This window comes from Monodelphis domestica, chromosome 4, assembly GCF_027887165.1.
Source record: "Monodelphis domestica isolate mMonDom1 chromosome 4, mMonDom1.pri, whole genome shotgun sequence".
NCBI lineage: Eukaryota > Metazoa > Chordata > Mammalia > Didelphimorphia > Didelphidae > Monodelphis > Monodelphis domestica.
Window position 1 is genome coordinate 280,907,431 of NC_077230.1, and position 14,776 is coordinate 280,922,206.

General features: G+C 39.1%; 1 protein-coding gene across 4 annotated transcripts in view; it reads right to left on the reverse strand.

Moving 5' to 3' along the window:
- The window catches only part of PRDM10 (PR/SET domain 10), a 142,233-nt gene that overhangs the window by 38,525 nt on the left and 88,932 nt on the right, over positions 1 to 14,776 (reverse strand). For all 4 annotated transcript variants that reach the window (XM_056794620.1, XM_056794617.1, XM_056794618.1 and 1 more), the window contains 2 exons: positions 14,699 to 14,771; positions 13,188 to 13,305 (listed from right to left, as the gene is read on the reverse strand). In XM_056794620.1, the coding sequence (XP_056650598.1) occupies positions 13,188 to 13,305; positions 14,699 to 14,771 (191 nt within the window). The remainder of the gene's footprint in view (positions 1 to 13,187; positions 13,306 to 14,698; positions 14,772 to 14,776) is intronic.

Sequence of the window (14,776 nt, forward strand, 5' to 3'; positions counted from 1 at the left end):
CCCAAACACCTAGCAGAAAGAAAACAAAATAAAAACAAAATAAGATCCTAGGTAATAGCACTATCTACTGACAAAAAGCAAAATTACAGGAAACTTAATAATTAGATTTAAGAAAATGTGGTTAGAGCCAGTACACAGCCTACTTTGCAATTGACTTTTCAATATCATAACCAAATTTGGAAAAGCATTGTTCTTTTTCTCTTTGAATTGGCTCATCCCAGAGAACATATGGCAATGGTTATACACAGCACTGTTCTTGGGTGTGATTATAATTGCTGTATGTGGAATGTTGTATCTTTTTCTCTCTAGGAGAGACCTGGAAAATAGCATAAGTGTGCTAGAGAATCAAATAAAAGATTCATGTCATTCTCCCCTTGTCAAACACATTTCCTGTTCAAACCAACCAAATGTTCCTTCTACTACTCAACAAAATGCAGAACTAAAAGTTCAGGTTGAGTATAACTCAAGTCACCTCTAAAATATGAAAGAGAATTTGGAGGAGGATCATGGCTTTTATAAAAAGCATTAAAAAGAACATAAAAACACCCCAGAGTAAGAGATATTTACCTCTTCCTACTTCCTCATTATCAAAATCTTTGTCCCACCCTGCTCTACACAATTCTGCTCCTAGTTCTCAACCCATCTCTTCCCCTACCCAACTTATTCCTCCCCCTGCCCATGCCTCCTTCCATGGCCCCTCTATGCCAGTTCTTCTGCCTACTCAACACACCATTTCCCCTCAACCATGCTGCCTCCTCTCCCCCCCCAGTCCCTTGCCCTTCTCCCTTTGCCACAGTCCCTTCCCACCCACTTCACTTCCCATACTGCTCCTACCTCTCATCCTTCTGACACTTCAGGCACAAAACCCCTCCCCCTCAGCTTGCCCATCCCTTCCCCTCCTACCTACCCCACTGAAAACAGAGCAAGGAGCCTAGAGCCGGGATAATTCAGAGAAAAGCTGATTCCCTTTAAGGGAAGTACCCACCTTCAATAAAAGTGGGGACTTAGTGTCTATAAGACACCATACACCTTTCAATCCCGAAGATTTAAATAAATTCAAAGAAGATATCCCTTCTTTCGAGAAAGAGCCAATCATAAAAAAATGGAGAACATATTCAAAACTTTTGACCCCTCTTGGACAGATGTTAAAATTTATTAGAAAAATTTCTGACAGAGAGAAAAATAAAATCATCTCTCTTGCTAATCAGAAGGTAGGGAAGCAAATTATTGGCCAACTGAGAATCCACATTGGAACCCCAATTTTGAACCAGATTACACAAAACTAAACCAGCCCATACAAACATTATTGACAGCCATGAGAGCTTGCTCCAATAGGCCTGATTCATGGTCAAAATTCGAAAGCACCCAACAAGAAAGAAATTAAAGAAACTCCTTCTCAGTTTATGGACAGACCTATTGATGTGGGAAATACATACATGGACTCTGATTTGTACAGAGAATAGGATATTAGACAAATATATAGACAATTTGTTAAGAATTGCTGTTCAGTGGTAAAAGACTACTTTAGTGCTGCCCAAATTGGGACTCTATGAACCTCAAGGAATTAAGGAGAGTAGCAGTCTATGTTTATAAGGGCCATGCAAAATAAAAAAAGGAAATCAGTAAATCAATAGAGGATTTAAAGAAAAAAATTGAAATGTTAAAAGCAAATCTGAAAGATCAGGGAGAGACCATAGCCATTTTGCAGGAATCCACAAATAAATCATTAGCATGTTTTTACTGTGGAAAGAGAGGCCATGTAATGATGATCTGAATGAATTGGCTACAGGAAAAAAGAAACAATAAAAACTTTAGAAATAATAACTATAGGAATTGTAATGCCAATGTGAACTTTAGATTACTCCACCCTACTTAGTCTAACAAAAACAGGAATGTGTACACCCATACTTAAGGATTAAGTATTTAGGAGGATGGTCTATGACAGACATGTGCTAGCAAATGACAAATCAGAAACAACTGACAGACCCCTGGGCTGTCCTAAGTCAAGTTTAAGCTACCATTGGTACATGTAAGACACAGGAAAGTAATGTAAAAACCATCTATATATTTTGCGTCACTTCCTCTCTCTGGCCTCTTTGGCGGCAGAGACGTGGCTGGCAGAGCACGCTGAGCATTTCGGCATCTTGGGTGGTGGCCGCTATTGTCCAGGTTTAGCGGTGAGTTTTCCTTGATACCATACTGGAGGAAGCTGAGTAGCCTAGTTCAAGTGAGGCATCTTTACTGAGCTCTACTGGAATTTAGGCTGATTGTTTCTCCTTTACCTTCCAAACACTATCCTTGTAGAAAGCCACTAATCTTCTTCAGAGACCTCACGGCGGAGGACATTGAAATCCCCCTGGCACAGGCCAGGCGGGAGAAATCCTACACCTTTTCCCTCTCCCTTCTCCTTAACTCCTTACCTCTATATTAATTAAACCACCATAAACTTCCAAACTAACTTGGGTATTTTATTTGGGATATTCCCTGGTGACCAAAAATTAATTTAGATTAAGTCACAAGCCTAAAATTATCCTTACACCAATCAGAATAATGACAGTGCTCAAAGTGAGACAAATGATAATACAAAACAAAATTCCCAACAACAATATATAAAAAGTGGAACTCATCCACACTATACCCAGGTTGAAAATCTCCATCAGGGTGGGGGATCCCAGAAAACTGTCCAAGCATCCTTATGAAGGTGTGATGGGGAAGGGGGGTGTAAGGGCCTTGGAATCAAAGAGTGAAACCTTTGATTTTCCAGACCCTGATATTTTAATGCCAATTATCCCTATACATACTCACACACACACATAGGAACCTCATGTCACCTTAAGGGTGGGAAATTCATACTATGATTGCCTTTTGGACCCTGGAGCATCTAGGTCAGTCTTGGTAAGTAAACAAGATGCAAAATGTAACTCTATAGACACTCTAAATGTAGTACGTGTATCAGGAACACCTCTAAAGGTTTTGTCTATATATTCGCGTCACTTCCTCTTGCCGCTCTCTTTTTGGCAGTGGAGGCAATGAGCTTGGGGTCTCTCTCAGAAACGTTGGGTTCAACTAGCGGTATGACTTGTGGCAGTGTTTTGGCATCTTGGCATGGGGCAGATGAAGCGTCTTCCCTGAGCTCAATCGGAATTTAGGCTGATTCGTTTTTCCTTTACCTTCCCTAAAACGCTATCCTAGAAGGTCCCTCATCTCAGAGGAGGTCTTGTGTCTGGAAGGTCTCTGTACTCTGTACTCCCCTTGGAGGAGAAGGCTAAGCCGGAGAAATCTTATACGCTTTTCCCTCTCTCTTCTTCTTAATTCCTTCCCTCTATATTAATGAAACCACCATAAAATTCCCAAATTGACTAGAGTATTTTTATTGGGATTTGAATTAATCCCTGGCAACCATAAGTATAATATATTAGTCAAAAACCCCTAAATTTACCCCTTATAATCCCCAACAATTGAACATTCTTTTCTTTTAATGCCTGGACCCCCACAAATTTGCTGGGAAGCGATCTACTGTGCAAACTAAAGGCCATAATAAATTGCATTCCTGATGGCTCTATGTCATCAGAAGTACATGAGGAATCGTTAAATTTACACCCTGTATATCTCTCAGAGAGCTAGAAAGTGAAAGAGCCTGCCACCTTTGAAATACCTACTGATATACCGGAGTCCCTTTGGGCCACATCTTCTTCCAATGTAGACTTACTTAAATAAACTGTTCCTGTGCAGATTAAAACTAAATCTAGACCAACTCCTTCCATTCCTCAGAACCTTCTCTCAAAGGAGGCAACTGAGGGCATTACCCCGTAATAATCTCATCAACCGACCCGGGCATCATAATTCCCTGTAAATCTGAATACAATACACCCATCCTGCCTGTTAAAAAACAAACAAAAAAAAAGCATCTCTATAGATTGGTTTGAGAGCTGTGAACAATTACATTATGAAGAGAAACCCCGTAGTTTCCAACATAAATACTATTATTTCTTCTATTCCTAGTACAGCTACATACATTACAAGGGACTTGTGCTCAATTTTCTTTTCTATACCTATAAATGAGGATTCCAGGATTTCCAAAGGGAGGCCTGAATTGATTTTAACATTAACAACCACTGATGACTTAAATTCATCACTTTCCTATAATGAAAAGGAAGTGGAGAAATGGAAGCAAAAATTTAATGGAGTATTGGTGACATCTGAAGGAAAACCCCTGCTTCTTAGAAGTTTAAACACCAAATTTACCAGTCTGTTCATAAAAATGATCACCCAGGGCATCATGGACTCTGTTAAAAGAGTATGGATAGTCCCCGGTATAACTACTATGGCCTCTAAAGTGTGTACAGCCTGCTCTACCTGCCAAGCATATAACCAACATGCCTTTTGTGGCAAAGCTTTTGGTGGACATCCTCTGGCTTACACACCTTTTGAACAACTGAAGATAGATTTTGTAACAATGCCAAAGGCTGAACATTATAAATTTTGTATAGTCATAGTAGATCAACTGACCAGATGGCCGGAAGCACTTCCTATAGCCTGAGACACAGCAGCTTTTGTTGCTAAGGTGCTTTTAAAAGAGATTATTCCTCACTTCGGCCTGCCAACACATATTGATTCAGATAGGGAAGCCATTTTACCGATTCTGTTTTAATTCAGATATATTCTTGTTTGGGGATAACTCTCAAATTTCATGTACCATATCATCCCCAGAGCTAAGGCCAAGTTGAAAGAATGAACAGAGAACTTAATACTATGATTGGCAAATTATGCACTGAGACACATTTAAAATGGCCTGAAATTCTCCCTCTGGCCCTATTTTATCTTAGAAGCAGACCCAAGGGAGATCTACACATCTAACCATTTGAGATGCTTTTTGTACATCCACCTATATAGGCTAAGCTTTTCTCCCCTGCATATACATCACTATTTGGGGGAGATACTTCTATTACTTCCTATACACAGGAATTGTAGCACAAACTGTGTGAACTCCATGAATCCAGAGCTGCAGTACAAGCAGGACCACTAGACTTTCCACTACATGACTTGAACCCAGGAGACAAGGTATATATAAAGAACTTCCAGAGCACTGGAGCAACTCAACCTTACTGGGTAGGGCCGTTCCAAATATTGCTAACCACTACAACATCTATAAAAATTGGAGAGAAGGACTCTTGGATTCATTGCTCACATGTAAAGAGAGCATCTTCTATTGAAACTAATTAACTGTATCCTATCACATGCACTGGAGATGATAGTCCATGGACAAGTGGATGCTGTTTTGGGGAACACAATGAATTCCTGAATTTCTATTATTGCTTTTCTTTTATTTTGATTAGAATATTTGATTTTTCCCCCTTTTCTCATTTCTTGAACTGAAAGTATATGCAATCAATATTAATTTTTTTTATTCTGCAGTAATATAAGTCAAAATAACATATCTTTGCTGCATACACAAAAGCTTTAGACTATAGAAACCTGCCGTTTATTGATAAACATTATGGGACTGTGATTAATGATTGTGTCTGATTCCAGGAGAAGGGAATACAAAAAGAGCCATTATACAGTGCCAAGGAGCACAAGGTCAAAAAGGACCAAATCAATCCAGGTAGGAATGATGAACTTCTAAGCCAATACAAAAGGACTTGAACCTAGTGTGAGACTCGAGGTTGTGATGCTTGACATATGTTAAGACGCAACTACACTCTTTGTGAAATATTCACAGAAAAGTACCAAAGTTTGGCTATCATCCTGGATCCCCCTATCCCTGAGAGTGAAGGTAAAATCAGACCAGGGAATGAAACTTACCTATCACACAAAAATCTAGTCCTTTTTTCTCTCCTATAGTATGGCAACTTCCTGTAGTCTTGGCTGAAAATGGGTGCGTGAAATATTACTGCATCTTGTCCTACAGACTTATGGGATAGAAATTACTTTAATTGAACCCTACTACAAGGGCTTATTAGAAATGTATTAAATTGGACCCTAATATAAGGGCCTATTATGAATTTATTCTTGTTTACTCAAAATTTAATGTACATAGATTTTTGATATTTTAATCCTGACTTTGAATTTTTTTCTTTCTCCCCAAAGTTTAATTTTTCTTCCATTTGTTTTTCTTTTATATTTTTGTTTTTTTTCTTTTGATAATTGACTCATACACCCCAAAACTCAACCATGCATCCTGAGCTGAACTGGGTGTTTCTCAACACCCTCTTCAGAGGGGATTGTATTTTCAAAAAAACCAATATTTAAATTGTTTTCAAGAAAAAAAAATCTTCAAGAAAAGAAGCTTGCTAACGCCTAAAATCCAGAGAATGAACTATTTGCAGAAAGATGGCCGCAAAACCTACACTCCCATCAAGAAGATCCAGAATGAATTTTGGGGTATGGTTGATTGAACTGAAGGTTGATTGAACATTTATTTTGAATGTACACTCTATTGCCAAAGGGGACTGCCCCCCAATTGGTTTTTATCAATGCACCCAGCAAAACACTGGTTTTGCTTTCTCTCTCTTCTATCTCCCTCTTATCTCCAACTATTGTAGTTTCCTATTAGAAATGAAATTTTGTATACACCTGTAGTTAGAAGATTTTAGAGTTACAAGATGATTATAATAAGTGATCAACTGGGGAGACTGGTATCCCAATCATCATCAGGGGAGCTTGTAAAATTGAGATTTATTCCACTCTACCTATTCTTTAGAATTTTAACCGCCAGGAAGGTATACACCCCAACTTAAGGATTAAGTGTAGGGGTGGAAGGTCTATGACCCACATGTGGTAGCAAGTGACAAATCAGAAACAACAGACTGCCCATCTAGGCAGTCCAAAGCCAAGTTTAAGTCACCATTGGCAGATGTAAGACAGAGGAAGTGATGTAAAGAAATGTCGTTATATTTCACAGTCACTTCCTGTGAGGAAGCCTTCACCTTGGAACTTAACCAAGGAGGAGCTTGGGCTTGAGATCTCAGACTGCTTCCCCTTGGACTGCCACGAGGTGAGTGAAAAGGACTTTCCTTGGTTTTTCTGGAGGCACCAGTCTCTGGAGAGGCCCATCATCTTGGAGGAAGCCTTGTGGCTGGAAGCTGTGTTAAATTTAATCCTTGGGGCCCCTTCCTTGCTGCGGCCTCTGAATGCCTGCCTGGTTCAGATCAAGCTGGAGCAGCTATCTCTTTCTTTATTTCTCTCTCTCTTTTCCTTAATTTCTTCCCTCTATTTGTAAATAAACTACCATAAAAGCCATTCTAACTTGAGTTAGAATTGGGATTTAATTGGGATTTAGTAATTAAATCCCTGGTGACCAACTGAAATATATTCTGTCCAACCATAAATTTTACACCTTACAACTGGAGACAAAAAAAAAAGAAAAGGCAAAAATCTCTTCCCTCAAAGAGTTCATTATCTAATGGGGGATACATCATGAAAACAATTTTGTACAAACTATTTACAGGATGAACTAGAGATAATCAACCCAGAGAAGGCAATTTAAGACTTAAGAGGGATTGAGAAAGGCTTCCTGTAAAATATGGGATTTTAGCTAGGACTTTAAGGAATCCCAGGAAGCCAAAACACTGAGATTAGTAAAAAGTAAGCACTCCAAGAATAAGGAATAACTGATGAAAATGTCCAAAGTTAGGAGATATAATATTTTATGCAAGGAACACTGGGAAGTCAATATCAATAGATTGAAGGGTACATGTGGGGATATCAAATGTAAGAAGACTAGAAAGTGTGGGCATGGGAATGAGGGAAGGATTACAAAGGGCTTTAATGCAAAACAGAAGGTTATAAATTTAATCTGGGAGGGATAGGAAGCCACTGGAGTTTATTTATTCTTTTTAAAAAAAGGTAACATGGTTAGACCTATGATTTAGAAAGAACACTTTGGAAATTAAGTGAAGGATGGACTAAAGTGAAGAAGGGATGTGCCAAGAAGACTAAATAGCAAACTGTTCCAAGAGAACTGGCATGAGGTGATAAGGGCCTGCACCAGGAGAGAAGAGGATCCATGAAAGAGATAATGTGCAGGTAAAATCAGTAGGTCGTGGCTACAGATTGAATGATGGATAGTAAGGAGTTGAAGATAATACCTAGTCTGTGAGCTTGGGTGACTATGAGGATGATGGTACCATAAACAGTAACAGGAATGTTAGGAAGAGGGGATGACTTAGAGGAAAATATGAATTCTGTTTTGGACATGTTGACTTTAAGATGTCAACAGGAAAGTAAGTTCAAGATGTCAAATAGGCAGTGAGCAGAATAGAAGTCAGAAGAGAAGTTATAACTGGAAATTAGATTTGAGAATCAGCTGCAAAGAGATATCTGACTCCATGAAAGCTGATGAGATAAACAAATGGAATAGTATAGTGCAGTGATGGCAAACCTTTTAGAGACAGTGCCATGCCTCACTCCACCACTACTTCATCCACAGGGGAGGAATAGGAAGCATTCCCATTGGCTGCTGGGCAGAGGGGCAGAGGAAGTGAGGAATGTCCTCAGGCACATGGAAAGGGGGAGGGGAAAAGCTCCTCCCTGAGTCCCTATGGCTTCTTAGTAATGAACTCTGGGGGGCAATAACAGGAATGCCCATAGAGAGGGCTCTGCATGCCCTTTTTGGTACATGTGCCATAGGTTTACATCACAGGTATAGAGAGAAGAGAAGAGGGCCCATGCTAGAACCCTGTGACACCCTAAGTTAATGGACATGATCAGGATGAAAATCTAACAAAGAAGACTAAGAAGAAGTGGTTAGATAGTTAGGAAAGAGGGAAACAAGGAGAATGTAGGGTTATGGAAACCAAGAGAAAGGAGATGATCAATGTAAAAGGCTATAGATGTCAAGAAAGATCAGGACAGCAAGATGGATTAGTGTAAGAGAGCCAGCCTAGAAACAGGACATCTTGGGTTCAAATCTGACCTCAGATACCTAGCTGAGTGACCTGGGCAACTTACTCAGCTCCTATTGCCTAGCCCTTGCTGCTCTTTTGCCTTAATATCAATTTTAAGCCAGAAGTAAGGAAGAAGGAGGGGAATGAGGAAGAGGAAGAAGACAAAGATTATTTTGCTTTGGGGCATTTGGGGTGGGGGGAAGATTTATAAAGATATTTTACTTTACCAATTACATGTAAGAACAATTTTCCACATAAGTTTTCTGAAGTTATATGATCGAAATTGTCTCCCTCACTCCCTTCTCCTCCCTCTCCCAAAGCTGGTAAGCAATTCAATCTGGGTTATACATGTATTATCATGTAAAACATATTTCCATAGTTTATTCTTATTAGAAAATATTCATATAAAACCAAAACCCCAAAATAAAAACCCAAATAAATTACAGCGAAAAATCATATGCTTTGATCTATCTGCATTCTGACTCCAACAGTTCTTTCTCTGCAGGTGGATAACATTCTTTGTCAGAAATCCTCAGAACAGTCCTGGATCATTGCATTGTTAAGAATAGCTAAGTCTTTCACAGTTCGTCATTCCATAATATTGCTATTACTATGTACAGTGTTCAAAGATAAGGATTGATTACTGGTAACTTTGGAGAAAGAGTAATTTCATTTGAAAAATAAGGCTGGAAGTCAGCTTGCAAAGTTAAGAAGAGAGGAAAGGAAGAGAAGGCATCTATTATAGACAACCTTATCAAGAAATTTAGTCACAAAATGGAAGAGCAATATGGGAAAATAGATAGTAGGGAAGAGTGGATTAAGTGAAATTTGAAAGTTGAAAGTTGAAATGGAGGACACATGAGCATCTTTGTAAGACAATAGGGAAGCAGTTAATAAAACAGAGAGAAATTGAAGATTAGTAAAAAAGTAGAGATGATAGAGGGACAATCTGCTGGAGACATGTGCATAGAGAAAGCCCACCACATTATGTAAGACAGGGTTTCAGGTGGAGATAGTAGCAGAATGTATCTGGGAGATGTGAGTTGAGGAGGGAGATGAGGAAGCTCTTGGCAAATGTCCTGAATTTTTCTTAGTGTAATAAGGAGAGGCAGGACTCAGTAACAACTGGGCACTGAAAGGAGTGGGAAAGGAAAAGATTTAAGATGAAAGTAAATGTGTTATCTATGGATCTTGTATTCCAGAGAGTATAGTGTGGAAAGGGTAGGTAGACTGAGATACCAGCAAGGTTAAGGGAGATGGTAATTAGGAAATGGACTGTGAGGGATAGAAAATACACCTTGTATAATGATGACCCAAAATTCAGAATCATTAGAATAGAAAGGTCTGACCAGGTGGGAGTCTAGTAGTCACTGCCAAGTGAGTTCAGTAGGGTTATTAGCATTACCAGGAGCTCAGCCTCAGATTAATATCCTCTTCAGGTGTTGGACAGCTCAGTTGAAGAGTCCATTAGGAAAAGCAAATGTAGTAGTATTTTCTTCCTATCATTATAGACAGGCCAGGAGAGAAGACAGGTAGATGGGGCAGGAAGGAAGGGAGTCTCTCTGTTGCCTCGAGGCTGGGAAGATACCCTTTAGGAAAGAGGAATTCCATTCAAATGGGAAGAAGTCCAGGAGACTGGCAGGAAATAGAATAGCATTTCTCTTATTCCTGACTAGCAAGGAGACATCAGTTCAGGAGAATTACATGGGAATTGCAGTGGAATGATGTCTGTGTAATTCCCTGAAGGCAGATACTTTTCAGAAACCAATGACAAAAACAGCACAAAAGATATAGTGAAGACAGGAGAATGTAAACATTTGGTCATCTGCTAGAAGTCTAAAATCGGGGGAAAAAAATCTTCACTTCCCTTAATGTCAGTTTCATCTTCTATGAAGTTAAGAAAGCAATGGGGTAGTTTAACATGACTCCTTAGTCAATGGAATGACCTAGCTTCAAAAAAACCTAAAGAATAAAGCTGTACTAAAAAATCAAGCCACTCTCCAATTGATAAATGAGCAAGGGACATTAATAGGCAATTTTCAGTCAAAGAAATCAAAACTATTAATAAGCACATGAAAAAGTGCTCTAAATATCTTATAATCAGAGAGATGCAAATCAAAACAACTCTGAGGTATCACCTCACACCTAGCAGATTGACTAACATGACAGCAAAGGAAAGTAATGAATGCTGGAGGGGATGTGGCAAAGTTGGGACATTAATTCATTGCTGGTGGAGTTGTGAATTGATCCAACCATTCTGGAGGGCAATTTGGAACTATGCTCAAAGGGCACTAAAAGACTGTCTGTCCTTTGATCGAGCCGAGATAATAAGGAAAAAGACTTGTATAAGAATATTCATAGCTGCACTCTTTGTGGTGGCAAAAAACTGGAAAATGAGAGGATGCCCATCAATTGGAGAATGGCTGAACAAATTGTGGTATATGTTGGTGATGGAATACTATTGTGCTCAAAGGAATAATGAAGTGAAGGAATTCCACTGGGACTGGAACAACCTCCAGGAAGTGATGCAGAGAGAAAGGAGCAGAAGCAGAACAATGTACACAGAGACTGATACACTGTGGTACAATTGAATGTAATGGACTCCTCCATTGGTGGTAATGCAATGACCCTGAACAACTCATAGGGTTATAGGAGAAAAAACACTATCCACATCCAGAGAAAAAACTGTGGGAGTAAAAACACTAAAGAAAAACAACTGCTTGAATACATGAATCAAAGGGATATGGTTGGGGATGTAGACTCTAAATGAACATCCTAGTGCAAATACCAACGACATGGAAATGGGTTCTGATCAAGAACATATGCGATACCCAGGGAAACTGCACATCGGCTATGGGAGGGATGGGAGGAGGGGAGGGAGGAATAGAAAATGATTTTTGTAACCAAGGAATAATGTTTGAAATTGACAAAATAAAAAAATATATTAAAAAAAAGAATAAAGCTGTACTATTACAAGTTTAGTGTCTAAAACAAAAGATGTAATAATTGCATTTTAATCTCTGCTGGTCAAAACACAACTGGAATACAATGTTTAGTTCAGTTTAGTTCAGATCCATTACTGAAGATCTTTGACAAAAAGCAGCATGTCCAAGGAAAGGCAGTAAGGATGGTGAGGCAACTCAACTGTATTATCTAAAGATCTGTTGAAGCGACTAGGATGTTTAGCCTAGAAAAGGAAAGGCACATAATAGCTACCTTAAAATATCTGAAGGATTGTCATATTTAAATTCAATATCCAGATGAATTTGAGTGACAATGAAAGTTGTCCAACAACGGAATGGACAGTCTTATGAGGTGGTGGCTGAGCAATATTCAAAAAGAGGATGAATGGTTCTTATAAGGGAGATTTCTAAAAATTATTCTAAACAAGAGACTAGATTATATTAGACCTATGATCCATTTTAACTTAAATTTCTCTAAGAGGCAGAGTAGTTTAGGAGAAAAAATGGTCAAAGTGGAGTCAATAAACACCTGGGTTAAAATCCCACCTCCAACACTTAGCTCTGTGATCATGTAGTGGGTCACTTAACCTATCTGAGCCTCTGTTTCCTTATCTGTAAAATGGGGATAATAATACCACCTACCTCACAAGGTTGTTGTGAGGATCAAATGAGATAATGTATGTAAAGCGCTTTGCAAACCTGAAAGCGCGATATAAATGTCAGCTATTATGATGATGATGATGGTGGTCTACAAAGGGCTTTCTGGCTACCAATCCCTTATTAATAAGACCTGGAAAAAAATGAAATGGAAGTGTATTTCAGATCTTGATCAAGCTTCCACATGCACACCTTCCCTTATACCAGCAAATTATAAATAATGTTCTCAGTGCAAATCCTTCCTTCACTTATTAAGGGTGTGGTTATGATAAGTGGAAAGAACAAGGGACAGCAAGGTTGGCAGCATGACCTTTGTTAGGTTACCTAATTTTTCTGGACCTGAATATCATCATTTGTAAAATGAGGGGCCTGGTCTAGATTATCAATAAGATCTATGCTAGCTCTACAGTTTAAGGGTCAAGTGAGGAATGTACCTATGGCAACAAGTTAGTTTCCCCTAAATTAGAACCAGCAAAGGGAGAAAGAAGGGGAAAATGTATTAAGAGGTTTCTCTCAACAACCTTATTGTTTCTTATAGCTATGATTAAATACTGACTATATGGTAAAAATTAATGGGAATCTTTCCACCAAAAAAAGCAATTAATAGAAAATAAGGAAAAAATTCTGAGGCTTGGAAAACCAAGTCTCGTTCTTCATTCTATATATACCAGATAAACACCTGCTAAAGAAGTCCAACTTTTCATCATGGGAATTGAGGTGCTGCTGAAGCTGCTCTGAGCTTATGAATCGCCGATTGCATTCATAACAGGGCCAATTCTTCTCTTGCTCTCTAAGAACTGTGTTGAAAGAAGAAATATTAAGGTCAATGATCAGTAAGTCACCAGACAAAACTATACTTCATCAATGATCCTAGCACTTTTCATCCACATTCGTTCTGCCCTGCTGAATCATGTGGTACCTGTATTTACTGAATTATCAAATGCTTTGTCCAATGGTCAAATGATCATTCAACACATAATTATTAGAGTCCTTATCCAATTCATTCTAGATTGTCAGTGGCACTCACCACACTAGACAAGAGCACAAGTACTATCATTGAGAAAAAACAAACAAATAATGTAGAGATTTTGGACCTGGTGATAATAATCTTAAATAGGAGTTTCTTAACTTTTTATGTGTCTCATGGACCCCTTTGGCCATCTGGTGAAGTCAATGGACTCTCTCAGTGTAATGTTTTTAAATGTATAAAACAAAACATATTGGATTATGGAGGAAATCAATTATAGTGAAGTAGATTTATAAAAATATTTTAGAAAATTAGTTCATGGATACCTTGTTTAGAAGCCCCTGGTTTAAAAGGACCAATCTATCACATCATAAGCAATTGAAATTCAATGTCTTTCTTGCAGCTCTTTCAAGTTAATTACATCTGGATAGGGAATATTCTCTAATATATGGGGAGTTTTCATTATATTAAATGTCCTTTTCCAGAATTAAGGAGAAAAAAAAACTCATCATTATAATTTGATGCTGGCATTAAATAGAGACATGTAGCTCTGAATAAGTTAACTGGGATATCAAATGATATAGAAAAATGAGAGGTTTCACTGTGAAGAGACAAAACATTTAATATTCTAGATCAGTGATGGCAAACCTTTTAAATATGGAGTGCCAGGTCCTGCCCATATCCCACCCAACCCCCCCCCAGGCCAAGTGACATGCCTGCCCCCAAGGTGGCATGCTGTGCCCCTCTTCCCCTTCAAGTGTCAGGTGTGCACTGCCCCAACCCTTACCCCACACAGGGGAGGGAGGAAGCACATCCATTGGGCTACTGGGTAGAAGGGTAGATGAAGCGAGGAATGTCCTTAGGTACATGAAGAGAAACAGGGGAGTCACCTGAACACTCTGCTCCCCTCCAGCTCTGCCACCTGTGAGCTGCCCACCTTATCCCTTGTGCGCTCCCACTGGCTGCTGGGCAGAGGAGCGGGGGATAGGAAAAAATGTCATTAGGTACAGTAGAAAGGAGGAGGGAAGCTGCTCCGCTTGGGTCCCTCTGCCTTTCTAGTAACAAACTGGGGAAAGAGCAGGGGGGAATGACACTTGCCCGCAGAGAGTGTGCCATTATTGGCATCTGTGCCATAGGTTCACCATCACTGTCCTAGATTACAGAAAGACTTTGTTTTTACAAAATTCATACATATAACGTAAAATTCAAAAAAATCCAATTACCTTTTCTTTCCTCCTCAGAAATGTCATGGATCTTCTGATTTACAAACTCAGCATAGGAAGCAGCATACCACACCTGCA